Raw genomic sequence first — 26,700 nt, forward strand, 5'->3', positions numbered from 1 at the left:
TGGATTTTTTTTTTTTTGGGCATTGCCCAAAAGTTTGAACCTTTTTTCATAGTCCCTCTTTGGACAGGTGCATCTTATAAAGCCACTTTATCGGAGACCACTTAGAAGGAGACATACCAGCTGAGTATATAAAACACCACTAAACTTGGCCACACCGAAACATCTTTCCAGAATACCTAGACCGGAACTTCTGCTTTCCTCTTCCCCTTTTCATAAACCCAGCGGCCAAACTCAGACAGTGAACTCAAATTCATTTAAGTTTCTTGCAATCCTCCAAGATCAAGACATTAAAAGCATCAAATTCTCTTTTGCTTGTTGGAAGGCTAAAAATATTAGTCCATGAAAGATCTAATTCTTGCAATTTGGAATTACAATTAAGTGTCAAAGAAATCCAATTTTGATATGACAGAATTTTTAAGATTGAAAACTTCCAATGCTAGAAAAACTATTGAGGAAGATGGAGTAAGATTTGAACAATCATAGGCATAAAGTTCCCTTAGGTGCTTCAACTGAAACATGTTGTTTTGTAAATGCATAAGAACTTTACAACCTCCTAAATTCAAAATGCGAAGCCCACTGAGGTTCCCAACAGATGGAGGCACTTCTTTTATGTTAGTGTCATTTAGATAATTCATGTAATCTTTCCATTTCACATTCAATTTTGGGAAAGTTTTATGGGGCTAGGGTTGCTGCTGCGATTTTTGTGAGCTCTGGAATCCATCACCGTCGCATATTACTGCCGCAAGTGGTCTTTATTAACGCCGGAAAGTTTTTCCCTTGATCTCTCTCTCTCTGATCTCACTTCGTCGATGACAAACCAACAGCGAGGCTCCAGAAAAGCTTTGGTTATCCTCCACCGCCACAGACCCAATTTCATCATAGAGAGAGGATGAGAGGGAGCGAGTGGACATTGAGGGAGTGAGAAAATGAAGGGGGGAGAGAGAGAGACAGGGGGAAGAAAGCTTATTCCTCTGGTACGCTGAGAGACAGAGAGAGAGAGAGAGAGAAGAGAGAGAGAGAGAGGAGGGTGGGGAGTCTCGACAGATGACCCTTCAATTTGATGTTCCTCTACAGCGCATCCCACTCGGCAGAACATGTATTCCCTATGTGGCTTCTATCCATTAGTTGCCTATGTTCTACACACAACGGATTTACCGGTTCGAAGTTATCCTCTTTTTCATAAGTAGAGTCCCAAGAGTTTGAACTTTGAAGTTTGAAGTCAAGAAAGCCTGTGGTCAGGAAAAGATTTTGGAGGCGGCTTCCAGTCATTCATAATGGAAGCATGCAAAGCTGTCCTTTTTAAAAAAAAAAATATATATATATAAAACATTATTAAATTATATTTTTTAATATTATTTTTATTTAAAAATTAAAAAAATAAATTATTTATTATATTTTATATAAAAATTTAAAAAATTATAATAATTATATAATATCCAACCCTAACTGTTGTTGGAGTTTTGATCAATCTGTTTCATATATTTAATAAGACATTCAATAATTTTGTCATTGAATATTAATTAAATTCTATTTTTCTTAGTGTTCAAAAACAAAACCAAATTCATTGAACAAGAAATATTTTATATTTTTTTCTTGTCAATTAAGGACCATCGGATAATTTATATATTGTTTTAATGTATTAAAAATTAATTTGATTATCTTTGTTTTAGAGGTCACAAGTCAACAGTACTATACTCATAGGTATAATTATTATACCAATCAACGTCGAATAATAATTATTATTGTGTAATTATAACAATGATCATAAGAAGAGTCTGGTGCGTTTTGGCCAAAAGTAAACACCCGTGCTTGGACATAATGTTTTCTATGTATATTATTATTTTTCACATATTGTTTTCTCTGATATTTGAAATTACAGCACATGTATGGGACATGATGTCAGCAGTCATTTTCTCAATTTTTTTCTATTCATTAATATATTAATAGAGTAGGGATGAAAACCGATTCCTTTAGCGCGATTTTTGGATAGAACAGCCGCCGACTGATGAGAGGGAAAACGGTAAACGGATCGACTGTAACCGGTCGACGGGGAGGAGGACAACCGGCCATATCGACTCTGGTGGTTCTCAGGCGGTTTATGGTCGATTCTCGATTCCCCTCCTGCGGTGTCGTTCGCTTGAGAGAGTAGAGAGAGAGAGTTGCAGAGAAGAGAGAGAGAGAGGGTTACTAAAATGCAGAAATGGGGAAAAAGGCGAAGACGACGACTGTGTAATTTCTAAATGGCACTGTTTGGTTTAATACCAGACGACGTCGTTCTAATTTTTTTCTCACTTTATAGACAAAACGACGCCGTTTGGTTTAATAACAAATGTCGTCGTTTAATCTGTGTGAGAGATAAAAACTTAGAGTAAAACGACGTCGTTCCACTTAAACTTAAGTGGGATGACGTCGTTTCATATTGAGAAAATTAAGAAAAAAAATATTATTACATAGGCTGGTTCAGCGGTTTGAGCCGACCTCAAACCGCGACCGAACCGACGATAGGCAGTTTTGCTAAATCGTTGCCGGCCGCCGACCAGTTCCTTAGCAGTTTCGACTGGTTCCAACGGCTGGTCTGAGTCAGTCACGGGCAGTTTCACGGTTGCTTGTACACCCCTATAATAGAGTGCCGTTAGAAGCTAATTAAGCAGCTTGGACTCTCTCTACTCACTACTTAGGGGGACCATGCACATATGCATTGAGATCGAATACCAAGAAGACACAAGATCATGTGACCAAAGATTTTTGACTCCACACAATTAATGTTATTTATTTATTTAAATGTCCTGACATGCAATTAATGTTGTAGCTAGTACTGACCTTGACCTCCAGCTTTGCATTTTTTCGTACCTTAAAAGTTTTTATAACCATATGAATTAGGAGATTCGTCGATCGTGTCCGTCTATGCCCTGTTGGCTGTTAGCTGGTTGCATGCATGTGTGGCTCAACTTGGCTGATCTGCATGGATCTATGGATCGGACAGTCGTGTTTGGTTGAGCAATGTTCCATGTCTTTGAGTTTAGTACTTAATTACATACTAGCTAAGGCAAGATTAACAGTTTCTTAGTTTAAGTTTTTCACTTAAAACTTTTTGTTATGAATTTTATCAATATATATATAATGAATCTAGCTAGCTAACGTAAATCATCCTCATCATCATCATGAGTGTTCTGCCTGGTCCAACTTCACAAAATAGGTATCCACTTGCTTCACCTTGTGGTACAGAGCATTGCCAGCCAGCCAGCCTTTTTATCTTCTCCCTTTGTACGTAATACTTTAATTTTATTTATGGCTCTTATTTATGATAGATGAATACCGTAATTACATCATGACACTTGAGATTTATAAATATTCAATAAAACTTTTCAATGCATAAAAACCAGTAAAAAACAACCTAAACATTAACTAAATAAATAAATCAATAAACTAAACATGCCTAGTGAAAAACCAAAAAGAGCCAAACCACTCTTAACCATAACAAATAGAAGCCAAGCCTAGTTTATCCAATCTATACAAACCTCTGACCTCCCGTGTCAACTGGCCCACTTCTTAATACAACTTATTCTTCCCCACAGCACCTCTTCTTGCTAAAAAACCAAACACCTTATTCCCTCTAAAACAATGATTAATAGAGAAACCAAAATCATCGAGTAAAAACATCAACTTATCCCAAAAATCCTGAAAATATCACACTGTACAAACTTTAGTCAAAATCTAAGAACCCACCACCATCGAATCACATTCAATGTCAATGTTCAAATAACCCAACTGCTTGCACCACATCACTCCTTCTAACACTGCCCTTAACTCGGCTTCATTATTGGAGCAATGCCCAAAATTTTTTGAGAAAGCAAATATTAGCTTCCCGGAATTGACTCGAAGCACCCCACCACCTCCGCTAGGACCTGGATTCCCTAAGTTACTTCCATCTAAATTCAACTTGAACCAACTTGGATTTGGCATGGACCACCTCACCACCTATAGCATTCTACATCACGGCACCACCAAGGGACATCTAGATGGGCCAAAATGAGTTTATTAACTGCTAATAACCTGCCAACTTTGTTCACATTTCCAGCTAACGCTCTTATCCAATATTTGATGGAGTTCCACACGACATTAAGATTCTCCAATTTATCTTCCATTTGAGCTATGCACTGACAACTCCATACAACAATTGAAGGGATTAAACCCATAACAATTCCGAGTTGAGACTGTCTGAATGCTCGAGTAAACCATGCTTGAACTCTCGCATGCCAATTCAACAGATGGACGAACAGGATACTATGCTCCTACGACGCTGTTGAACTCAAAGTTTCAAGTTTCATGCGATTATAAATCTACACATAGATTTTGATGATAACAAATGAATTCAAAGAATAAAGGAGTTTCAAGCTTAAGTTGTCCACACAATGGAGTCAAGCACATCAAAGAACCAAGCATGAGTAAGAAGGAAATAAGTTCACATTAAAGTCATAGAGTAATGTTGTAAATCTCTTAAAATTCGAAATTAGGATTAATACTCAAAATTAATATTTTATCATAAAGCATTAAAATACATTTTTCATATGTGCATGAATATTTTTGAAAATTAAATTTGAAAATTTTGAAAGATGATTGATTGTCATCTTTTACATGTGCATACCTTGATTAAAGGGTTGAACTTTGAAAATATTAAAGATGATTGATTGTCATCTTTCACATGTGCATGTTTTATTTGAATATTTTCAAAAGTGATTGATGCTTTTTTAGACTTATACAAAAGGTAGATGATTTTGTTTGAAAAATTTGAAAAGTAAAGTGTGCTCCTTTTGTCATATACAAAAAGTAAAAGATTAGGTTTGAATTTTTTGAAAAAGAAAGTGTGCTCCTTTTGTCATATGCAAAAGGTAAAAGATTAGGTTTGAATTTTTTGAAAAGGAAAGTGTGCTCCTTTTGTCATATGCCAAAAGTAAAATATTAGGTTTGATTTTTTTGAAAAAGTGAATGATGTTGTCTTTGACAATTGAAAAAGAAGAACCTTTTATTTGAATTTTTTGAAAAAGTGAATGATGTTGTTTTTGACATGTGAATCTTTTTTAATTTGAATATGAAGTCTCATATGCCTATAAATAGATCATTTGAGAGCTTCACATTTACAACACCAAGAGCATACAACATTCATTCAAAGCTTTCATTCTTTCTTCTCTAAGCATTGAACCTTAATCCTTGTTCATTTTGAGATATATAATTTACGTTGTATTGTTCTTATTTCACTCATTGAGGAGTGTTTTCTGATAACCTACCCACTATCAGCTCTTGTATCAGAAAAAGGGTGTGTATAACCCTAGCTTGTGCGTGTAGAAAGTATTCTACACGGGAAATAGTTGAATCACCACATGTAAGGTGATTACAAGTGTAGAGGGTGTTCTACACGGATCCTTTGTAGCGGTGTTGTTCAAAGGTATAATAGGTTTCTATCTCCACCTGAAGGAGGTTGAATAGTGAATTTGGGAATCCTCAACGGGTAGCTTGAGGCGAGGACGTAAGCAGTGGGGCCGAACCTCGTTAACATACTGAGTTTGCTTCTCTCTTACCGTTACTCTTTATATTTATTGTTATTTCATATTTTGTTTATATTTTATATTATATATTTGATTTATAATTGTTATTTTTTTAATACAACTCAATTCACCCTCTCTATTGTGTTAGTCATCTGAACAACAGACGCTTTCTGCCACACCCCTTGAGCAAATTCTCCCCTGTTTAAAACATGTTCCAAGTCCTCCTCATGCTTCACTTCACAACAATTGCAGCAAGATAACATCGGTATACCTAATTTATTGACCTACGCATCCAAATAAACAATTAAAAGCTGCTCTCCACATACAAATAGTTAACTTAGACTGAAGCCATTTGTTCCATATCCATTTGTTACCATCTTCATCACCATATATATGTATGTATATATACACATACACAATTGTATCATCATTGTCATCATCCAGGATGGACAGCTGTCACAAGCCTAAAGAGGAATTATAGCACCTTCATAGAAATTTCTTTTCACTCTAGAATTACCAAAATACCATCCTCAGTGGGGTAGCCATTTGCTTCCAAACAGAGCCAACTCAGAGCACTAGTAGTGGGCTAGTTAAAGTTAAATTTTAGCTAAATAATAAATAAAGTGTCAAATAAAGTATAGTAGTGGGCTTAATAAATGAATGTTGACTTCAGATCATATGGCTAGACAAATTTGTTGAGATGGAGGGGCTGACCAAATATTATTTTTAGACTAAAAAATGATCTTCCCGAACACCAACACCAGGATTCGGTTTGATTTTCTTTACCACTTCTTTGTTTGGTTTCTGGGTAAGATATCGGTGCTATTTTTTTTTTTTAAGCGGATTGCAATTTTTTTTCTTTATGTGGGCTGTGATTTTTTTTTCTTGATTCAGTGCGATTTTGTTTGCAATTTGTTTATTGGTATTTTTCCTATCGGACTATTAACCCTTGCAGACATTATATGATTTTGCCCCTTTCTAATTTGATGTAACCACTGCAGAGTGATTGTAGTCATTAAAATAATGAAAAGTTAAAAAATCCATATTTTACTAGAATAATGAAAAATTTGTTCAGTCTATTATTTGGTATAGTAAAAAGTGACTAGCTAAAATTTATAAAAGTGAATTTTCTAGCTAAATTTTATCTAAAATTTATTGAGACCACTACTAATACTCTCAATGATACATTTCCGGTTCAGCCCAAGATCGGTCCGAAAATTAATTCAGACCCGTTGTTGAAATGTTATAGCCCAAATTTTCTGGACCTGCCCAAATAATTATAAGTCCGGTCCATGACTAAGTGTGATTGTTGTCTGAGAGTTGGAACACCAGTCTCCTATGGCTGGTCTCGGAGAAACGAAAATGGAGAGCAGTGTTCAGAGGCGAGTGGGGGCTATTTCTCGTCACCTCCTACTGACACGGCCTAATACCGTTCTTTCTCCGGTAAGATGACTTCGTTCGCACTTTTCCTTTTCCTCTTTTCCTAGTAATCTACTATATATTGCACGATATTGAGACTTCTTTTTGGGTTGTAAGATTTTACTAAAGGGTGGGCAGCCGATAAATGGTGAGGCTGAACCTGTGATCATAGGAGGTATGGTGTTGGACATTCATGCCACACCTTCGATGCCTGCAAATCCCAGAACAACCACTCCTGGAAAGGTATTATTTTTTATTGTAATTTCGGTTTTTTCCCTTATTCGTGGCTCAAAAGTATTTCAATTATGTCAATTTCTTATGGACAAGAGCCCATTTGAGTAGAGTTATTTATTATATTTTTTTAGTAATTTAATAATTTTCAAATGTCTGTTAGTAACCATTTATTATAAACGGATTTACAAGTTATTATTATTATTATTTATAGCTTTCTATTAGATATTATTAATTGACGTAGAGTTGGTTTCACTGGAAATACAAATACAGGTGTGGATTCATTTATAGCTAATGGTAACATGTGCATCAAACTGTTAAAATGATAGGAAAAGAAGTTCCTTTCTATATTTTTACACATCCACAAATGTATGTATTATCCGGAAACTTAACCTTAGCGAGTCTGCTATTTAGGTTCGTTATGTACTTGGAGGTGTAGCAAGGAATGTTGCTGAATGCATGTCCAAGCTTGGAACAAAGCCTTATATGATTAGTGCTGTGGGTCTTGATATGGCAGGTGAGCTTTGTGTTACTCTCTTTTTGTAATATGTAATGCTGAAGACAATTTTGTTCTGAAGATGTAAATGGAGCTTACACTTACATACTTGCATACGTAGGAATCCAATACGGTTATCTGAGAGTTTTGTAATATTTTTATATCAAACATTGTATTTTCTTGGAAGGATGGCATAATTAATCAGTCGGCTCCATTTCTTTCCCCCAGCATTCAGGCACGGATGTTATGCAGCATGTATTAAATTCAGAAATATCCATCCTTGTGCATTAAAATACCTAATCACTGTACTGTTTATCTCTACATTTTAGCAGACTTGATTTTCAAATGGATCAGAAGTTGTTTAGCAGTTTCTATCCTCTTTCAATTTGACAAACAGCCAGTATAGCTTCCATTGAATCTGACAGATTTCACTTCTCTTACCAGGAAATTTGTTAATTCAACACTGGAAATCTGCTGGGCTGTCTACAGAAGGTTTTCCCTTTCATGTTTACAACCTTTAGTTGTCATCTGTGGAGACCATTTCTTTTCCAAATTGCATAAATCTTGATCTATATTTAAATTTCAATGTACTCAAACTCAATAACCAGGTGCCTTTACTCCTACGTTGACTAACAGTTTTGTTTGAAGTTGGGATGGATAAGCCTCTAGCACAAAAGGCTTTTTCTGTCACTAAAACAAGCCAGTCTCAATCATATCTTTCTTAAGTCCCAATTCAAAGGCTGACTGTTGGTACTTACCATACTATTTCCCTGAAATTTTTCCCCATATTGGATTTGTTGGTGTGGCTGCTATGATGAGTAGCGTAGTGCCAATGCTTGTGTTGGCTATGGTAAAATATTGAGAATGGATTGGGAAGTTTAGAGTGACAAGAATACTTAGAAAAGATAATGTAGATTGTAGAAAACAAATTTGTAGAAATGAATTGAAGATACAGAAACTCAAGAAGGGCAGGAAAAGTGTGACTGGGTTGTGTTTCTGAAATTCTAGATGTTTATTTATGAGCTTAGGCACAAATAGGAAATTTATTATAATGCATATATAATTTACTAGTGTTATGTTTGGTAGAAGCTGCAGGATGTGAAAAGAAAACATTTATTTTTAGAAGAATTAGTTCAGTGCTAGCCACAAGTAACATCGCAAGTTTTGTTTCCTTCTTGTCTTGATGGAAATATTGATAAAAAAATTAATGAATAAGGTTGGATGTAATTTCTAGGGGCCATCAAATTGGGGGAATTTCTCCTTGAATTACCAAATGTGCACTTGCAGAAAACTCTTTGCTGAGCCTGTGCACGCCTGGGATTAATCAAGACTTTGTTCCCAACACCTGGTGCCAATAAATAAATATTGAAACATTATCAGTACCAAGCATCGTACTGCTCTATTCTGACATAATATTATTTGGAGTAGGGATTCGGAAGCAACAAGATGTAGTGACTCCAGTTGTTTGCAACATACTTGATTTAAATGGAGAGTTGGCAGCTGGTGTTGCGAGTGTGGAAGCTGTTGTGAGTTGATTTTTGATGGATTTAGTTATTCTGCTAATCTTCCAACTTATATAATTTTAAGAACAGTACCTTCAGGACATGATACTTTTTTATTCTAACCATAATTCAGGAAGAGTTTCTTACACCTGAGTGGATTCAACAATTCAAGGACAATATATGCACTGCTCCAATATTGATGGTTGATGCAAACCTGAGTCCTCTTGCTTTAGAAGCTTCTTGCCAAAGTACCTATAAACTCTCTCCATGACATTTATTATTTGGAATTGTAGGATCATCAACTCTGCTGATTTTACTCATTCTCATCTATCTCTTATCTGTATCTGGGTATTCCTCAGTTGCAGCTGAATCTAGCATTCCAGTGTGGTTTGAGCCTGTATCAGTTTCAAAATCCAGAAGAATTGCTTCAGTTGCCATGTATGTGAGTGCTATGCCACCTGATGAGTATAAGTTTTCAATAATTCATCTTGGTTTGCTTGGGGATTTTTGAGAAAGTGGTATTTTTCTATATGTTCTGAGTTCTGCTCTGTCATCTCATTCTATATTTAGGACTTAGTTTTAGCAAAAACTTAGCATACGGTTTTATTTTTGTAGCACATGCTATGCTTGATCCTACACTTTGTTCACTTATTTTGCAGTCTCCTGCTAATATGGAGGTTTATGCAGGTAAGTATTGCTTCACCTAATGAAGATGAACTTATTGCCATGGCAAATGCTTTGTCCTGTGCAAATGTGTTTCCTCCAATTGAAAGGGGGAATAAATATTCGGCAGAGTCACTGTTCCAGAAGCTGAAACCAGCGATCTGGCTTTTGCTAGAAAAGGGTATCAGAATGGTTGTTTTAACCCTTGGTTCAGATGGAGTGTTCTTATGCTCTAGAGGAGGTTCAAGCTTCAAGAGAGCCAATTTGGAAAGAATCAAGGCATTTGATGCTTCTGGACAGCTCTATAAGGTTGTGACATCAAGCTGTCCACCACATTGGCATGGTGCTACAGCTTTGGAAAGGGATTCTCATCTTTTTGCGGTGCATTTCCCAGCCCTTCCCGCATCAATTGTGAGGCTCACAGGGGCGGGTGATTGCTTGGTTGGGGGGACACTTGCTTCAATTTGTGCAGGTTTAAATATTATGCAGAGCGTCGCAGTTGGAATTGCAGCAGCCAAAGCTGCAGTCGAGGCAGAAGCCAATGTGCCGGGTGCATTTAGTTTGGCCACAATTGCAGGTATGTGATCATATATCGCATTTACAAGCTATTTGTAGAGATATACATTTCACAATCCCATCATGAGATATTTGGACAATGCAAAGACAGAAATGATTCCAGATTTTTCTCTATAGCATTTTGAGACACTGACACCAGTCCGTTAACAAAATAGATGACAGAACACACCTGACATTGCAAACGCATGGAGACATCAACCATAAGTAAATAAACATAAAAGACACAACCAGAAACAAAGCTTAAAGCTGTAACTGAGGTGAATTTCCTGTGCGTGCAGATGGTGCCAGGACAGTGTACTCTGCTGCCAAAGTTTTGTTCAATCAACCGATGTAGTCAAGCGCCAAAGGATGTTCTCTGTCTCTGAAATTGCATTCTTGTAGTTTGGTACCCTTTCTTGGATTAACAAGACAACGGAATCAAGATGGACTGATGCATCCTGAGACAGATCTCTTTTACATATAAAATCAAGATCTTTGTATATTGACACAATTAATCGTTGATCACTTATCCGGGAAAAAAAACACTACCATGATGATAATAATACTAATAATAATAAAATTCATTGTTGGCTTTGCAAAATTTCAATGAGTGACTGACAAGAGTTTAATAAATAATACAATACAGCAGAGAAAAATAGCCAACTAGGTCTTTTCTTAACGTTATTGAAGACGACTTTGATTCATTACTTGGTAGTTTGATCATTGATGTGATATGGCATTGCATTCCTTTATTTATACAAATCATAATTTTATAATTTTAGTGGAGTGCATAAATAGCATGCAAAATAGATTATATGTAGCAGAATTCATAAATTTCAAGTTTTTTTTTTTTAATTAAATGGACAAATTTCGAATTCACATTTTAAAAAAAAAAAAACTATTTTTTTCAATAGGAGAAAGTGGGTTTGTAGAAGATTGAATTTAATATTATTCAAAAAATAAAAATAAAAGAAAGTATAAATAACTAAATAAGTATCTGATTCTTTCAACCGAGGTCATTCATAAACACTGCCGGCAAAAAGAGTAGCCCCACGCTGCCGTGGCTGCGTGAATGACTGAATGAGGTCCCTAAATCATGGCCTTATATATCACGTCCAAGCAATTAAAGCTGGTTCTATTCCAACCGTTTTCACCTCCAATCAACTCATTCACTTATACTCCAAACACGGCCTTATGCGCGAAGCTCGCAGATTGTTCGATGAAATGCCCGAGAAAAACGCTTTCTCTTGGAATGCAATAATCTCGGCTTATATAAAATCCCAAAACTTGGCACAAGCTCGAGTGTTATTTAATGCCGCTTCCCATAGAGATTTGGTTACATATAACTCAATGCTGTCAGGATATGTAAGCGCCGATGGGTATGAAACCCATGCGCTTAAATTGTTCATTGACATGCAGTCGGGATGTGAGGGGATCAGAATTGATGAGTTCACTCTCACAACAATGCTTAACTTGATCGCCAAGCTAAGTGTCGTATCATTTGGGAGGCAGTTGCATTCCTATATGGTGAAAAGCGCTAATGATTTAAGCAGGTTTGCTGTTAGCTCTCTTATAGATATGTATTCTAAATGTGGCTGTTTTGAAGGAGCATGGTGGGTGTTTGGCGGATTTGATCATGGGGTGGTTGACTTGGTTTCGAAGAATGCAATGGTGGCGGCTTGCTGTAGGGAAGGCAAATTGGAATTGGCTTCGGATATTTTTTGGACAGAATCCGAGTTAAATGACACGGTGTCTTGGAACACATTAATTTCAGGTTATGCTCAAATTGGTTATGGGGAGGAGACACTGAGATTGTTCGTTCTTATGGAAAAGAGTGGCTTTAGATGGAATGAATATACGTTTGCGAGCGTTTTGAGTGCTTGCTCTGGTCTGAAAAGTTTGAAGCTTGGAAGGGAAGTCCATGCTTGGGTTCTGAAAAACGGGTTGTGTTTGAATCCATTTATAAGCAGTGGCATTGTTGATGTCTACTGCAAGTGTGGGAATATAAAGTATGCAGAGTCAGTTCATTCGGCAATTGAGAGTCAAAACCCATTTGCAATCACCTCGATGATTGTGGGGTATGCATCTCAAGGCAATATGGTGGAAGCCCGAAGGCTTTTTGATTCATTGCCAGAGAAGAATAATGTTGTCTGGACTGCTTTATTTTCAGGTTACATCAGATCACAGCAATGTGAAGCTGTGTTTGAACTTTTGCGTGAGTTTCAATCTAAAGAAGAAACTGTCCCTGATGCTTTGATCCTCGTCAGTTTGCTCAGCGCTTGTGCAATACAAGCTGACCTTGGTCCTGGAAAGCAGATTCATGCTTACTTACTCAGAGCGGGGATTGAAATGGATGAGAAGCTGGTCACTGCTTTGGTTGATATGTACTCAAAATGTGGTAGCGTCACATTTGCAGAAAGGATTGTCCAAAGAGTTACTGACAGAGATTCAGTGCTTTACAATGTAATGATATCCAGTTATGCTCACCATGGACATGAAACTGAAGCTATCCAGCTTTTTAAGGAAATGGTGGAGAGAAGTGTCAGACCGGATGCAGTCACCTTTCTCGCCCTTCTGTCAGCCTGTCGGCACTGTGGATGGGTAGAACAGGGTGAGCAATTTTTCCATTCCATGAGAACAGAATATAACATACTGCCTGAGATTGAGCACTATGCATGTATGATTGATCTATATGGGAGGGCTAATCAACTGGAAAAGGCAGTGGCTTTAATGAAAATGATTCCAATAGATCTGGATGCTGTAATCTGGGGGGCCTTTTTGAATGCTTGTAGGACAAATGGGAATACAGCATTTGCAAGAGAGGCAGAGGAGAAACTATTTGAAAGTGAAGGAGTCGATGGGGCTCGGTATGTTCAATTGGCCAATGTCTATGCTGCAGAGGGCAATTGGGATGAGATGGGAAGAATAAGGAAGAAGATGAGAGGGAAGGAGGTCAAGAAACTTGCCGGTTGCAGCTGGGTATATGTGCAAAACAGAGTTCATACATTCACTTCTAGTGATATATCTCATTGTAAAACAGATGAGATATATAGAACCTTAGCCTGCTTGACTGAAGAACTAACTACATGAGATAGCCGGGTCATCGTATTAAATTTGAGGTCATCTTTGATTGGCAGCATGACAACACGATTGATTTCTGTTGCCTTGTGGATGTAGAAATTCATGGGTTTTGGCACAACCGGATGAAGGGACCCCCATTAATCTTTAACAAGTTCTCTCTTCATCCTACTGGCCCCATATAGTAAGTTTCCCTTCCGTTCAAATATCAGTTCTTAGAAATTTGTAAAAACGTGCTTTCTCACTTCTCAGTCTTAACAAATCATAAATCGGTTATTAGTGCCATCTTATATTATAATCGAAACAAAAATACTTTTTCTTTCCTGTGAGTGAATGCTATAGATAAAAAAACAGCATGCTGATGCTGTATTCTGTACTATTTTTCGAGCGTTAACAAACTTTCTGGTAGAGATTACGTTGGCTTCGCTCGAAAGGCATCCTCGCGGCAAAGACGTCCTGATACAACTGGGGCGTGGCTAGGGCAAGCAAAGATGCGGGGAAAACGACCTTGTCGTCTGTGTTGCATTTGGACATGATGCAAGCCACGACGACTCCGAACGACAGGTCTCCATTATTCTACTCTATTAAAAAAAAAAATATATATATATATATATAGGCTACAGACTACTCTCCTCGTTAAATAAGCGTTGCAAACGAATTAAAGGATATTTAAGACCTTCTGAGCTTTGAATCCGTCCAAGTCTTCGTCAATGTATCTTTTTCTCAATCCTTCATTAAGCAACCACTCTCTGAACTTTAAAACCAGCCCATTCGGGCATCCTTCAATCTCTCCGGCTCTGAACCTCACCCAAGTGACCAAAAGCCGTTGAACCGAACATACCCACATCTCCCTCTGTCTCTCTCTGAGCGTCCACAGTCGCAACTCCAAAAGTGCCTTCTAATTAACCCCTTGTCACTACTTCTAATAACCATTTGAAGCGCCCCTCCCCCCCTCCCCTCCAATGACTGGCCGCAGAGATGTGCTCTTGATGCGAAACACGGCTCAGTTGCTCCCCAAATCGAGAGTCGCAATCGGCGTGGCCATCGCGGTGGGAGTCCTGTTGGGGTGCGTCTTCGCCTTCCTGTTCCCTCACGGCCTCTTCCTCCCAACCCCTCTTCTCACTCACAGCATTTCCAAATCTGATAATGCCCAGGTTCCTATTTCCATGCCTGTATTTTTTGGAAGAAAAATGTTCCTTATTTATTTTGATTTTCTAAATTTTGGGATGATGAATTGTTATTGGTGTTTTATAGTGTATAAGTGTGTAATTTGGTGGTTAGATTTGTGGGTCTAATCTGGGATTTTACACTGTTTATGTACTGTTCATGTCACATTTTTGCTGTTTATTTAAGGAGATGTTTTTAAAATTTAAAGATGAAATATAGTGTGTTTGAATAGAAAAAATTAGTGTACAGTACAGATAAGATGTTTGGCCATCCAAAACGGGCAAGTCGTCGCCTGAGAGTTTCTGAGGTTTTTGACTTTGAATTGGCCACGGGTTTTCCATCAAATGGTTAGCAAATCGGTTGAAAAGTTCTAGTTGCTAGTAATCTGTGTGCTACACCTCACCAAAAAATACATATAAAAATATATCCATATATGCAGGATTTCCCTCATCCCAATTTATATGTACAATTAACATGTATCGTAGAACACGCCAAAGGATAAAAGCAAGACATTTAAATTCGGATAGAGGTAGTAATTATTGAAGTCTACAATTCTGTTGCTTTTAAATATTTTTGAATATAATTAGAATGTAGTTTCTCAGTCCCAAAAGCAACAATGAGAGAGCTGACAATGCGAACCTCTGTGCTTATTTAGTTTGCAACCACCCCCATTCGTGGTTTGACTTGAACTGGATAATATTGTTGTGGTTCATGGGTCTTTGTAACTTGTTTCAAATATTGAAATTTTCATTATGTGATAGATTAACTGATAACTTATTGATGGAGATCATATGACTGATATGTAACGCTTTCCCTTCCCATTAGTTTATTTCAAACATGTTAATATGTGATATTTAGCTGTGCATCTCTTGCACTTTTTATATTATTTTCATCTTGTGGTCATGAGTATAGTGTATATGGAGTTCACGTGGAGCTGAACGGATGAATGCGTAGATTCTTAGGTGCAGATTTCCAGTCTTTGTAAATGATGCTCACTTTTTTATACTTTTGTTGACTAGGTTGCTTCAGCCTCATGTGAATCATCTGAACGGATGAACATGTTGAAATCAGAGTTTGTGGCAGCATCAGAGAAAAATGCCGAGTTGAAAAAACAAATTAGGGAGCTTACAGAAAGACTTAAATTGGCTGAACAAAGGAAAGATCAGGCGCAGAAGCAGGTTCTTGTGCTGGGTAAACAGCATAAAGCTGGACGTTTTGGTACTGTCAAGGGTTTAAGAACCAACCCTACCATCATCCCTGATGAATCCGTGAATCCAAGACTGGGAAAGATATTAGAGAAAGTTGCTGTTCAGAGAGAGCTCATAGTTGCTCTTGCAAATTCAAATGTGAAGGACATGTTGGAGGTCTGGTTTACTAATATTAAGCAGGTGGGGATACCCAATTATCTAGTTGTTGCTCTGGACGAGGAGATTGCCAGGTTCTGCAAGTCAAAGGATGTTCCAGTGTATAAAAGAGACCCGGATCAAGGTATTGATTCAGTTGCGAGGACTGGAGGAAACCATGCTGTTTCAGGGTTGAAATTTCGTGTTCTGAGGGAGTTTTTGCAACTGGGTTATAGTGTTCTTCTGTCAGATGTTGATATTGTATATTTGCAGAATCCTTTTCATTATATATCTCGGGATTCTGATGTGGAGTCCATGACTGATGGTCACAATAACATGACAGCTTATGGGTATAATGATGTCTTTGATGAACCTGCAATGGGTTGGGCTCGATATGCCCATACAATGCGGATATGGGTGTATAACTCTGGTTTCTTCTATATTAGACCAACAATCCCTTCTATCGAGCTTCTGGATCGAGTAGCCAGTCGGCTTTCTAGGGAGCCAAACTCTTGGGACCAGGCAGTTTTCAATGAGGAGCTCTTTTTCCCATCACATCCAGGGTATGACGGGCTTCATGCTGCCAGGAGAACTTTGGATTTCTATCTTTTTATGAACAGCAAAGTTCTCTTCAAGACTGTCAGGAAGGATGCTAAATTGAGCAAGTTCAAACCAGTAATTGTTCATGTGAATTACCACCCTGATAAGCTTCCACGGATGAAAGCAATAGTGGAATTTTATGTTAAAGGGAAGAAGGATGCCCTGGAAGCCTTCCCCGATGGTTCAGATTGGTAAAATTTATATGCTCTGAGAAATACCTTTTAGCATTTGGGTGCTTCGTACGTTAAAATGGAATGTAGTACACGACGCATTTTACTTGTTTCTTCTGCGGGCAATGTGATTTATGCCCTTTCTGCATAGGAACTGTGATGTCATAAGCTTCACACCTGATACAATACTATGTTCGCTGAACTAAGTGATGCTAGGCCTTTTCTATTTTTTATCTTTTTTTTTTTTTATGTCCTCTGTGGTCTTCATAAAGACATGTTGTGCTTTTTAGTTGTTGCTAGCTGTAGTGAAGCAAGCCCCTCTTGTTCTAGCAGCTTATGTGAATCCTAAACCGTGGGGATGGACGTATATTATCTGTTAATGAACTATCTATCTCTTAAGGCTTTAGCCATTCTCCAAGCTTGCTTGCTTGCTTGCGTTGTAAGCAGTCTGCAATAGCAATATGTACGTCTGCAAACATGGAATTCAATATCTTAGCTTAGCCTTAATCATTGACCCGAGTTTCAGATGCAATAGGTCGCCACACAGACCTATCCAGCACGGCGGAGGGAGCGCTGGAGGACATAGGTCTGGCCGGTATTTTCATCAGAATTAGGGCGGAGAAAAACGAGCAGTGGTTTTTTTATGCTTACTGCTTACTGACAACGGGTCAATGGTCTCTCAACTCTTTAGAAGTAGTATGTTTACGGATCGATTTCTGGGAGCATTCCTCAAAACTATAATCACAACTCTGCAGATTTGAGGAAGAGAGACGTATTTAAAGCCCAAGAAAAGCTTCACTACATTTTGCATCAACATACAAATTCAATCAATCATAGATCCAAATCTCTTTAGTTCGTATCCAACTCAAAGTCCCCAACGAACACTACTTATAAGCAACATCTAATTTTCATCAAGAGCAAAAGCATTACCGTCAGCTCCTTGAAATCGATTTATATATATATTACAATTAATCAAAATTCTTACGTATTTTTTAAATACGGATGATGTATGTTCATATTTCATAAAATTATTCTATAGAGGCCTTGTTTAGATAGTGAAAGACTTTCACATAAAATACAATAAATAATTTAATTTTTCAAATTTTAAAATAATAATAATATTAAAAAATAATATTTTATTTAATTTTTAATTTTTATAACTCTTAGTTTTTTATGTTAATTTCATAGTAAAATCCTTGACTTTCAGTCAACACAAATTGATCAAGGGAAACCAAAATTTTATTCAAGATAACTTGGAATGGCTGATAAAAAAAAAAAAAAAAAAAGACTTGGAAAAGCGTTGATACATCCACAGAAGGATATAGCCCGAATTCCCACCGAATGCAGCATATTTTTATTTTTATTTTTATTTTTTATATTTTTAAATATATTTTTTTTAAATTTACAACATTATTTAAAAAAATTTATTTAACTAGTAATAAAAAAAGATTCATAGAATTTTTAGCTCTTGAATTCAAGAGCTTTTTAAAATTTTTATATAAAATATAATAAATAGTTTAAATTTTTTTAAATTAAAAAAATAATAATATTAAAAAATAATATTTTAAATTTTTATCACAAAATCAAAATTTTCATCCTCTCCAAACCTGTCCACTCATTTTTTAAATTGGAATGGACTTGACCGTACCCAGGTGACTCAAAAGGCGAGCCGGTCAAAATTGTGACCAGGAGACAGCATGTCTTTCACGAATTCACTTTCAGCTTTGGCTGCAACACATCTTTCTTCCTCTTCCTCTGCATTATTCTCTTTCTTCGTCGGGCGTCAAAAAGTATTGTGTTTTCTGTGCTTCCCGAGCTTCTTTGTCAGTAGGACCGAAGACAATGGGTCGGTTTCAGGCACCCACATTGCTTCATTTCCAGGAGCCCTCCTCTCTGCTCTGAAATTGGCTGTCTTGCATTTTGGTTCTTGCGTTTTCCTCACTTTCTAATGGGTGTCCTTTGCATAGAGGTTGGTGGGCCTCCTTGATTATCGCTTTCCTTTATTTTTATTTTCCTCTCAAGTTTTTGGTTTCTTGTTTTGTTCTGCGCATCAAATCTTCTGAATTTCTGCTATTTGTTATTGCTGTTTAAATATGATCAGCTGCTCTGCCATTGCTTGTTTCCTAATGAATCCGATCTGCTTCCTTGCAAGATTTAGCCGTAAATGTACCTTCTTTTTCCTCCAGTTTATTTTTATGTACGGAAATATCCAGTTTATTCAATTAGAGAGGAGAGTTACGTAACTAGATGGCATATATGCAGAAAGAAACTGATGGAAGAAACAAATTACTAAACTGTTCAAAAATAGTTCTTGGACAATAACGAGATAACATTAATATTACGCTTAGATCTTCAGATTTGTCTACGTCGCATATATATATACAAGAAAGTTAAAAATATTTGAATGATCGAAGATATTTCCATTCTGGCAGGTTGGAACTAGGCGTTGATGGATTCCTAGTTGCACCCTTAATCATGAAATCAATACCAAAGGATGGCCTGCGCTCTATTATGCCTCTTTGTTTCAGAGGCAAGTCAGCCACAAGCTTCGGCATATTCCCAAAAGTGAAGTCAGCAGGATATAGTCCAGGCAGTACACCTGTATATCTAAATGTGTATGATTTGACTCCCGTAAATGGCTATGTTTATTGGGCTGGTCTTGGTATCTTTCACTCTGGGGTGGAAGGTCAGTTTGCTTTTATCTTATATTTCTCTTAATCACGAACTTTTAGTTGTTAATAGTAAGAGCATTAGTCGATGACTGAGTTAGAACATTTAGACTACATTACCCATGATGACAGTTGCATTTTTCTGATTTGGTGTAAGATAATAATAGATATCATGACATAGCAAGTACAGTTGATTGGATTTTCGTTTACAGCAGAAAAATATAATGTTCTTGATTGAACTGAACCCTCTCGAACAATACTAAAAATAGTCCCTCTACTTGAGGTCAATGACATGAGTCCTGTCTCGCAATGTCTCTCCCTAAATTTTTTATTTGTCTGCCAAATTATCTTTTACACTTGCGCCACCCGCAGCAAAAATGATCTCCAGTCTGTACTTGCAATATATTCAACCTAAACCATCTGACTCCTTGCTGGTGGCTAGACCAGTAAATTTTCTAATTCATAACGGATCCACTGCTATCTTCTTGCTTAGATGCAAGCAATATAATTTTACATATTTCTGTAGCCTCAGTCCACTCGAAGGATATATTATTTTAACTTTGACATGTCACCTCTATTTCCCTTTTTCTTTTTTCTTTTTTAACTTACTCAAGGATAGATTCCCAGATTCAACATGGCATGCATGTAAATATGTTTGTACAGACATATTAGTCTTTGAATGACCAGGACGTGGAAGAGATCCATATATGTCAATGATTAATATTCTGCTATCATCTTTTTTCTTCCCAAACAATGATGTTTTCTGGCTGATACAACTGTTTTTTGTTGTCCCTATTGCTACTACAGTTCATGGGATTGAATATGCCTTTGGAGCTCACGACTACCCGACAAGTGGTGTCTTTGAGGCTGATCCTCGACAGTGCCCTGGCTTCAAGTTTAGGAAGTCAATATTTATGGGTACAACATGCTTAGAACCTGTCCAGGTTAGAGAGTTCATGGAGCGCCAGTCAGCAAACTATAACGGGGATACGTATCACTTGATTGCTAAGAACTGCAATCATTTTTGTGAGGATATATGTTACAAGCTGACTGGGAACCGAATGCCAAAATGGATAAATAGACTTGCAAGAATAGGTAGGTTGCATAAATCATACACTCTATTTTACTTTGAGGTTTGGCTTGCATTAAGTTTTGACTGCAAGTATCTTAGAGTGCTCAGGGCCTGAATGCATTTTATATCATAGATTAACTCGAATATTTTGTAGCATACATCAATTTCACTGCCTCATCCTCTTCATATACAATGGAAATTACTTTCAGGATTTCCCCCTTCATTTGATGTTTCATGGGGAGATTTGGATAATAAGCTGAGATAAGATGAAAGTTGAAAGTTGAATAAAATATTATTATAATAATTTTTTATATATTATTATTATTTTGAGATTTGAAAAAATTGAATAGTTTATTGTATTTTGTTTAAGAATTTCATAAAGTTGTAATGATTAGATGAGATTAATTGAGATGCTTTCTGAATCCAAAGTAGCAGGCTGATTAGGTTTGCATGTAATAGAGCATAAGGCTCTAGTGTAATAAGATCTAAATAGAAATTGATGCTTGCCTTATAATATTTACACATGCAGATTATATTTTCTTGGGTTTCATCATCTAGGCACCAACCAAAAGAACCAGGGAGCACCTACTTTTCTGAAAACAAAATAAAATAAAAATGGAGGTTGAACAGGATGTTTATTGAGTTGCATGCCTTGCTACTGCATAAGTTACCTTGATATATGTTACCCCTCGTTCATGTGCTGATTACAGTAACTAGTTCTTGTGTCTTTTGTCTTCCTTGTAGGTTCACTGTGCAACTGCATACTACCTGAGGCCCTTAAAGCAACCACCGTATGCCATGACCCTGATTTCCAGGGATGTGACAATGAAAAGAAGAAATTGAGGAGTGCCTTTAGTTGTCTGTCATCAATATCAATGCATCAGAGGGAAGTATCGATGTCATCGTTGTTTCTACATTCTCACTATAAGGGCTGTTTACCACCATGGGAGTTGAAGAGGTCTAGGAGTGGTTCGATGAAGGAACAGTGAGTAGACTTCATTTCTTTGCAGTTGAAGGGACACTGAACGTCCAGCTTGCAATATTGAGCTATTGGAGACGGGGTGTGCCATTCCTGCTCATTTTCATCTACATGGCCTTCAAAGATTGAAATCTGTGCGAGTTTGTTGTTGTGAATTTTGAAAAAAAAAAATAGAAAGGCATATTCTTCTGCTTTTCTGTATTTTTGATAACCTTTGGATTTGCTTCATGTATTTATAAAATTGTATGCTGATATTTGCTCCATTGATGTGCAGTCATATCCTTATAACAAAAGAAGAAACCAAAGAGGTTGCTGAATTGTTTTCATACCATTTTGAGCTCCCATATAACGTGTTCTTCTTGTTGTTAGTGTTGTATATGTTTGTAAATCCAAAGAAGGAAAGGAAAGGGTAGCTTCATGTCATCAGTGTATCAAAACGATCGAAAAACAGCAAAATGAAAAAAGCATCAACATTAACCCCATAAGTTAGACCATTCATTTATCATCAGTTCGAGCAATGGCTTGAAGCCAAACCCCAAAATTCAAGGAGAATGAATGGTATCCGTACATCCACTTCAGCTAAATGGACTGCATTAATTTAAAGCTAGCGCCATTATTAGTGCGGGCGGTGGTCCAATGATCCTAGATCTAGGTAGGAATGACCTCGAAGCTTGGGCTACATTTTCTAGGTTTTATTTTATTTTTCTTGATTATTATTGGATAGGAATAACTTCATCAGCCGCAATTTGTAAACGTAATTGCTCCCACTTTTAAATCACCATTGTTCCAAAAATTTAGGCTCCTGAAATGAGGCAGAGTTAATTATTTAAGCTATATTCTAAGTTTCTAACATCCTCACGATAGGTTTGTTCTCATCCCTCTAGTTGTAGTTAACTGCTCTTGGTGGAAGGGTTGCACATTTATGGCTTACTCAATAACATGTAATATATATGCACAGTTTTTTTTTCATCCCTCCGTTTCCATCTCATTTCTATCGGAGAAACAAATATTTGAACTCGAGCACAATGATGAAAACGAATACATTTGTTACTTAAATAAAACTATATAAGGTTGAAAAGTGCAGAACATAGTTGTTTTTTTTTTTTTTGCATAATTTGCCCAAGCATGGCAGTAAAAAGCATGTCCCCCCCCCCCCCCCCCCCCCCCCCCCACAAAAAAAAAAAAAAAAAAAAAAAAAAGAAAAAGAAGAAGAAGAAGAAGATGAAAACCCACCCAAGAAAAAGGAAAGGAATAAATACATAACTAAAGTCTTATGCCGATGATTCACGTCCAAATAAAGAAAATCGAATGTCCCCAACCAATATCTCAAACATGTCACTAAGTTACACAGAATACAAACATCTCCCAGTGGGCTTCTACATTTTGAAGAATTCATGCCCAAAACAGCACCGCCCTAGGAAGCCCTGCAACCAAATTTACAGCCCTTGAACCTTCGAGCAATGAACTCAGTGCTTAGCATCACAAATGGCTGTGCTATATGCAACGCGGGAACAGGGTCTGCCCAACATACCCACCAGCCATTGCCCGACGCACATTGGATTCAAACAACTTTGGGTGGTCTCTTAAAACTGCAGCTGCATCATGATTGAGTGGATCTTCACTATTGGGTTCCTGTAAACAAACAATTTATGATTAACAGGGTTCCACCTAGTAGCAAGAATGCACTTGTGAATGAATAATCAAAATACCGTATAAAGATGAAATAGGCCATATATAATAGTGTTTATATTTAAAACAGGTTTCCAGTCTTCTCTTAGAATGTTGAGGCAGACATTTCCTTCCAAGTCAATATTAGGATGGTACACCTGCAAGTTGGATACATTGTTAAAACCATCTTTCCAAAGATAACGTATAAGTTTATCAAGAACAACTTCTTTAGAGAACGGCATGTGCTTTGTTTACCTTTGTCTTGCACTTGACCTTCGGTGCTTCGTGAGGGTAAATAGGTGAAACTTGGAAAGAGAACAAAAATGTGCCACCTCTGTAACAAAAAAATAAATAATAATAAAGATAATAGACTGCATTCGGCTTCCACTTTTTTATTTTCAAAAACTAGAAAAAAAAAAAAAATCATCTTCAATTCAAACATCTTTCTACACTAAAAAAAGAAACATTGTCTATTTCTCAAAAAAACTTTTCATCTAACTATTTGGACAGGTTACAACTTTAAAAAATTTTAACCCCTAAGGGTTGGCTCAAGTGATAAGGACCGTGGTTTTGGTGATATGCTCTTTTCAGGACTAAGGTTCGAACCCTTGGGTGCAAACACTTTCTAGGGGCCACATCCCATCAGTGAAAAGCAGATTCTTTCTTTACCTGAGCCATGTGATGGGAATGCGTTATATATGTCCAGGATTTAACCGGATTAAAGATGTGTTGCATTTACATGGTCTCCGGAATTCCACGTCATTAAAAAAAAAAAAAATCACAAAATAGAAAAACGATACATCTACAAAAATCTAATCCAAGCAAATTTTTAAATCTACTTATCCACTCTCACAAATCCTAATACAAAACATATCTAAAAAAAAATTATCTAAACAAATTTTCATTCTTCCTACCCACTTCCACAAAACATGACCCAAAATTTTTTGCCCAGAATTGTAGGAATTTCTCTTAACATTTTCACTAATCAAATATGCCCGTTAAGTATTCAAACTTCCACCATATATAATGGCACGAGGTGTTACTAGAAAAAGTCATAAACATGATGCTCCATTATCCACAGAAGAAAAATGAAGATTTTTACAGAGTGTACTTACAAATAATATCCTTCATCAGGCCGAATGGTAACCTCGAAGTTCATCAAGTCATCCTTGCCACTGGGGAAAGATATGCTACAAGATTTCGGTAGGTTCAGTTCACTGATATCTACACAATGATAAACACTTAAAGTTTAGAACATAAACCCACATGACTCCGCTGGAAGCAAGCAGGTCAGACTATGTATATATGAGAATCTGCGTTTGATAGCAATTCGTATGCAAGACATAGGTTTTGTGAGTAAAGAACCAATGTATGACAATGAAATCCTGAAACTTCTGTCAAAATTTTTTTCAGATATAAATAAGTTGGCTGAGCTGGTCCTCATGGCAACTGTTTCAGGTACCTTCCGGCAAACACTTGATTATAATATTCTAGTTATTCATATAAAAATATTAGACTCTACCTTTGTGAAGACGTAATTCTCCTGCACTTTGCTTCTTGATAGGTGTCTTTCCATTAGCACTCTCTGCAAGTTCCCTTTGCTTTTCCTTCACTTTAAATAGCCTAATCATTTTTCCTACATCATAATATCGAAATCGGTTTATGAGGAATGCAATACTACCATATCCAAAAAAATCTTGGGCAGCACAAAAAATAAAATAATCAACTCTTAAATAACTTAAATATAGAAATATGCAGTCTGCCTTGGCATAACAAATGATTTCTTTAGTATCATTACATGATTTGCACAAATACAATCAGCATAAAGACAATAACCAGTATGGATTATAACCAGGCCCGAGAGTTTCACTCAAGCCCTGCCAAACTTCTGGACATTGTTGGGAATGCAACAAACTAATCAGCATCAACAAAATTCCAGCCACGTTTTGCAAGTAATCATCATTACTGTTAACTCATTCCGAGTCTGGCCATTCTTACAAAGGATTTTTTTTTTGACAAGTAATAATTCTTCATTAATAAGCCACACAGGAAGTATATAACAATTTTATAAAGAATTGAACCCCCATTATGCCTCCCAAGAAGAGTAACTTCCCTGGGGGATTTCAGTTACTATTCAAATACCAAATTATAATTGCTATTCTGCATATCTCCCATCTCCATGCCATTTAGTTTCTCTATATTGCTATCAGAAGAAATTGCAAAAACGCAAAATGATATGAGCAAATATGCTCAATTGAAGAATGGATCACAGCAAAGCAAAATTCAGCTTCAATGAATCTTCCATTGTTACAGACTATTATTTTCCTCCAGGTGCTCTTAATTTATCATGCTTTCCAGAAGAGCATTGGACAAAAGCATGCAAGCTAAGAAACCCATTATTTTCAGGAACAAAATCATTATTTCCAAAAAAGCATTGAACGGTGTAACTTCTGACTATTTTTTCAGAAAAAAAAAAAATATCCAAGGAACACCAATCCAACCTTGTTCTAGAGATCTAACAATTAAACACGCATTCTAGCCGCCAAAAATTCTTGAAACCAAAACGAACATATCTTTCACTATATCTAACCAGTAACCGTGATCCTACGATAACTCCATTAGGTAGGAGAAGGACGATCTCATGAACACTAGCTAATAACAACGATTTAAAGAACATGCAAAGATCCACATGAGAGAAAAATAAATAAATAAAAAATAAATAACCGCAGCTACTTCAGCTTCAAGTAACTTTCATAGATCGTACAACAATTCAGCGGCTTACCTAAGGGATTTTGAGACGGTCATCATCCCGTAGAAAAACTTTCACAGCAAACCCGCCATGCTTAAAGGAAGTTATTTACTTAGCAAACCAAACACCCAGACACAACAAGTTCAATCATTCCAAACACACAAAGCATTTCAGCAATTCATAACACAAGCACCCAGGAGGAAAAGAACCTCCTTGACCAGAATACCGTGCAAATAATTCAAACAAAACAAAGCCCAAACAGAATCAATCCTACATAATTACGAAATTTACAACCAAGCGCAATCGCAAAAGAATCGACAACCTTATCAAAAGCCCCCTTAAACACAAACCAAAGCTATAAAAAATAGACAAACCTATATATGTATGAAATATGTGAAACGGCTGAAGCCCGCAACCTGGATCAGATTAGCGAAGAGAGATGTGAAGGCAGGCAAAACGCGAGAAATACGATCGCGTGTAAGGAAAATTATGGAAGAGAAGAAAAAGAGCGCAGCTTTTACCTTTGCCCAGAGAGAGAGAGAGAGAGAGAGAGAGCCAAGCTAAGGAGGAATCTCGAGTATTTTTATTTTAAAGGGTGGGGTCTGTGTCTCTCTCTTTCAATTTTTCTCTTCCTCGCGTCAATCATCGTCATCCACTACAAGTCGGATTTAGTTTCGTTCGCTTTCGATGAACGGGCTTTATCGCATTCTTTTGTCTTCCCATGAAATCGCCAATCACCAACAGCCACGTGAATGTCTTGAGACGCAGCCAAAACAGCACTGTCAGCACATGTAAT

General features: G+C 37.0%; 4 protein-coding genes across 6 annotated transcripts; 3 read left to right on the forward strand and 1 right to left on the reverse strand.

Moving 5' to 3' along the window:
• Positions 1–6,730: 6,730 nt before the first annotated feature.
• Positions 6,731–15,759, forward strand: LOC122312789 (putative pentatricopeptide repeat-containing protein At3g18840). The gene is made up of 12 exons (XM_043127442.1): positions 6,731–6,986; positions 7,080–7,205; positions 7,608–7,710; positions 8,134–8,181; positions 9,118–9,215; positions 9,325–9,439; positions 9,551–9,633; positions 9,879–10,431; positions 10,709–10,760; positions 11,489–13,671; positions 13,897–14,051; positions 15,674–15,759. The coding sequence occupies exons 1-10, from the start codon at positions 6,882–6,884 to the stop codon at positions 13,497–13,499; spliced, it is 3,294 nt and encodes a 1,097-aa protein (XP_042983376.1). The 5' UTR covers positions 6,731–6,881; the 3' UTR covers positions 13,500–13,671; positions 13,897–14,051; positions 15,674–15,759.
• LOC122314104 (arabinosyltransferase RRA3-like) lies at positions 14,129–17,182 on the forward strand. Its single transcript, XM_043129508.1, has 2 exons — positions 14,129–14,641; positions 15,674–17,182. Exons 1-2 carry the CDS (start codon positions 14,450–14,452, stop codon positions 16,790–16,792), a joined length of 1,311 nt encoding a protein of 436 aa, XP_042985442.1. The 5' UTR covers positions 14,129–14,449; the 3' UTR covers positions 16,793–17,182.
• A 1,255-nt stretch (positions 17,183–18,437) lies between these two features.
• Positions 18,438–21,818, forward strand: LOC122314105 (deSI-like protein At4g17486). 2 transcript variants are annotated; one of them, XM_043129510.1, is made up of 5 exons: positions 18,438–18,736; positions 18,869–18,933; positions 19,200–19,453; positions 20,244–20,531; positions 21,253–21,818. In XM_043129510.1, coding segments are annotated over exons 2-5 (789 nt in total). In that variant the 5' UTR covers positions 18,438–18,736; positions 18,869–18,931; the 3' UTR covers positions 21,498–21,818. The 2 variants fall into 2 exon arrangements, with proteins under 2 accessions (XP_042985444.1, XP_042985445.1); XM_043129511.1 differs by lacking the exon at positions 18,869–18,933 and having other exon boundaries at positions 18,441–18,736.
• Positions 21,819–22,723: 905 nt separating this feature from the next.
• Positions 22,724–26,532, reverse strand: LOC122314106 (NEDD8-conjugating enzyme Ubc12-like). Of its 2 annotated transcripts, XM_043129513.1 has the most exons (7): positions 26,426–26,532; positions 26,279–26,320; positions 24,678–24,791; positions 24,271–24,379; positions 23,411–23,489; positions 23,197–23,313; positions 22,724–23,119 (listed from the first exon to the last, which is right to left on the reverse strand). In XM_043129513.1, the coding sequence occupies exons 3-7, from the start codon at positions 24,784–24,786 to the stop codon at positions 22,982–22,984; spliced, it is 552 nt and encodes a 183-aa protein (XP_042985447.1). In that variant the 5' UTR covers positions 24,787–24,791; positions 26,279–26,320; positions 26,426–26,532; the 3' UTR covers positions 22,724–22,981. The 2 variants fall into 2 exon arrangements, with proteins under 2 accessions (XP_042985447.1, XP_042985446.1); XM_043129512.1 differs by lacking the exon at positions 26,426–26,532 and having other exon boundaries at positions 26,279–26,419.
• Positions 26,533–26,700: the final 168 nt, after the last annotated feature.

Source organism: Carya illinoinensis, chromosome 6 (genome assembly GCF_018687715.1).
Source record: "Carya illinoinensis cultivar Pawnee chromosome 6, C.illinoinensisPawnee_v1, whole genome shotgun sequence".
In the NCBI taxonomy this organism is placed as follows: domain Eukaryota; kingdom Viridiplantae; phylum Streptophyta; class Magnoliopsida; order Fagales; family Juglandaceae; genus Carya; species Carya illinoinensis.

What these genes read in the sequence shown, in the direction of transcription:
- LOC122312789 (XM_043127442.1), top strand. Translation starts at nt 6,882, where the DNA reads ATGGCTGGTCTCGGAGAAACGAAAATGGAGAGCAGTGTTCAGAGGCGA. An exon ending in GAACAACCACTCCTGGAAAG is followed by an intron (nt 7,206 to 7,607) that starts GTATTATTTTTT and finishes TCTGCTATTTAG; the next exon opens with GTTCGTTATGTACTTGGAGG. An exon ending in GTTTTGTTCAATCAACCGAT is followed by an intron (nt 10,761 to 11,488) that starts GTAGTCAAGCGC and finishes CGTGAATGACTG; the next exon opens with AATGAGGTCCCTAAATCATG.
- LOC122314104 (XM_043129508.1), top strand. Translation starts at nt 14,450, where the DNA reads ATGACTGGCCGCAGAGATGTGCTCTTGATGCGAAACACGGCTCAGTTG. An exon ending in CCAAATCTGATAATGCCCAG is followed by an intron (nt 14,642 to 15,673) that starts GTTCCTATTTCC and finishes TTTGTTGACTAG; the next exon opens with GTTGCTTCAGCCTCATGTGA.
- LOC122314105 (XM_043129510.1), top strand. An exon ending in CTTTCACTCTGGGGTGGAAG is followed by an intron (nt 19,454 to 20,243) that starts GTCAGTTTGCTT and finishes TTGCTACTACAG; the next exon opens with TTCATGGGATTGAATATGCC. An exon ending in AAATAGACTTGCAAGAATAG is followed by an intron (nt 20,532 to 21,252) that starts GTAGGTTGCATA and finishes TCTTCCTTGTAG; the next exon opens with GTTCACTGTGCAACTGCATA.
- LOC122314106 (XM_043129513.1), bottom strand. Translation starts at nt 24,786, where the DNA reads ATGATTAGGCTATTTAAAGTGAAGGAAAAGCAAAGGGAACTTGCAGAG. An exon ending in AGGTCAAGTGCAAGACAAAG is followed by an intron (nt 23,314 to 23,410) that starts GTAAACAAAGCA and finishes TCCAACTTGCAG; the next exon opens with GTGTACCATCCTAATATTGA. An exon ending in GCCTATTTCATCTTTATACG is followed by an intron (nt 23,120 to 23,196) that starts GTATTTTGATTA and finishes GTTTGTTTACAG; the next exon opens with GAACCCAATAGTGAAGATCC.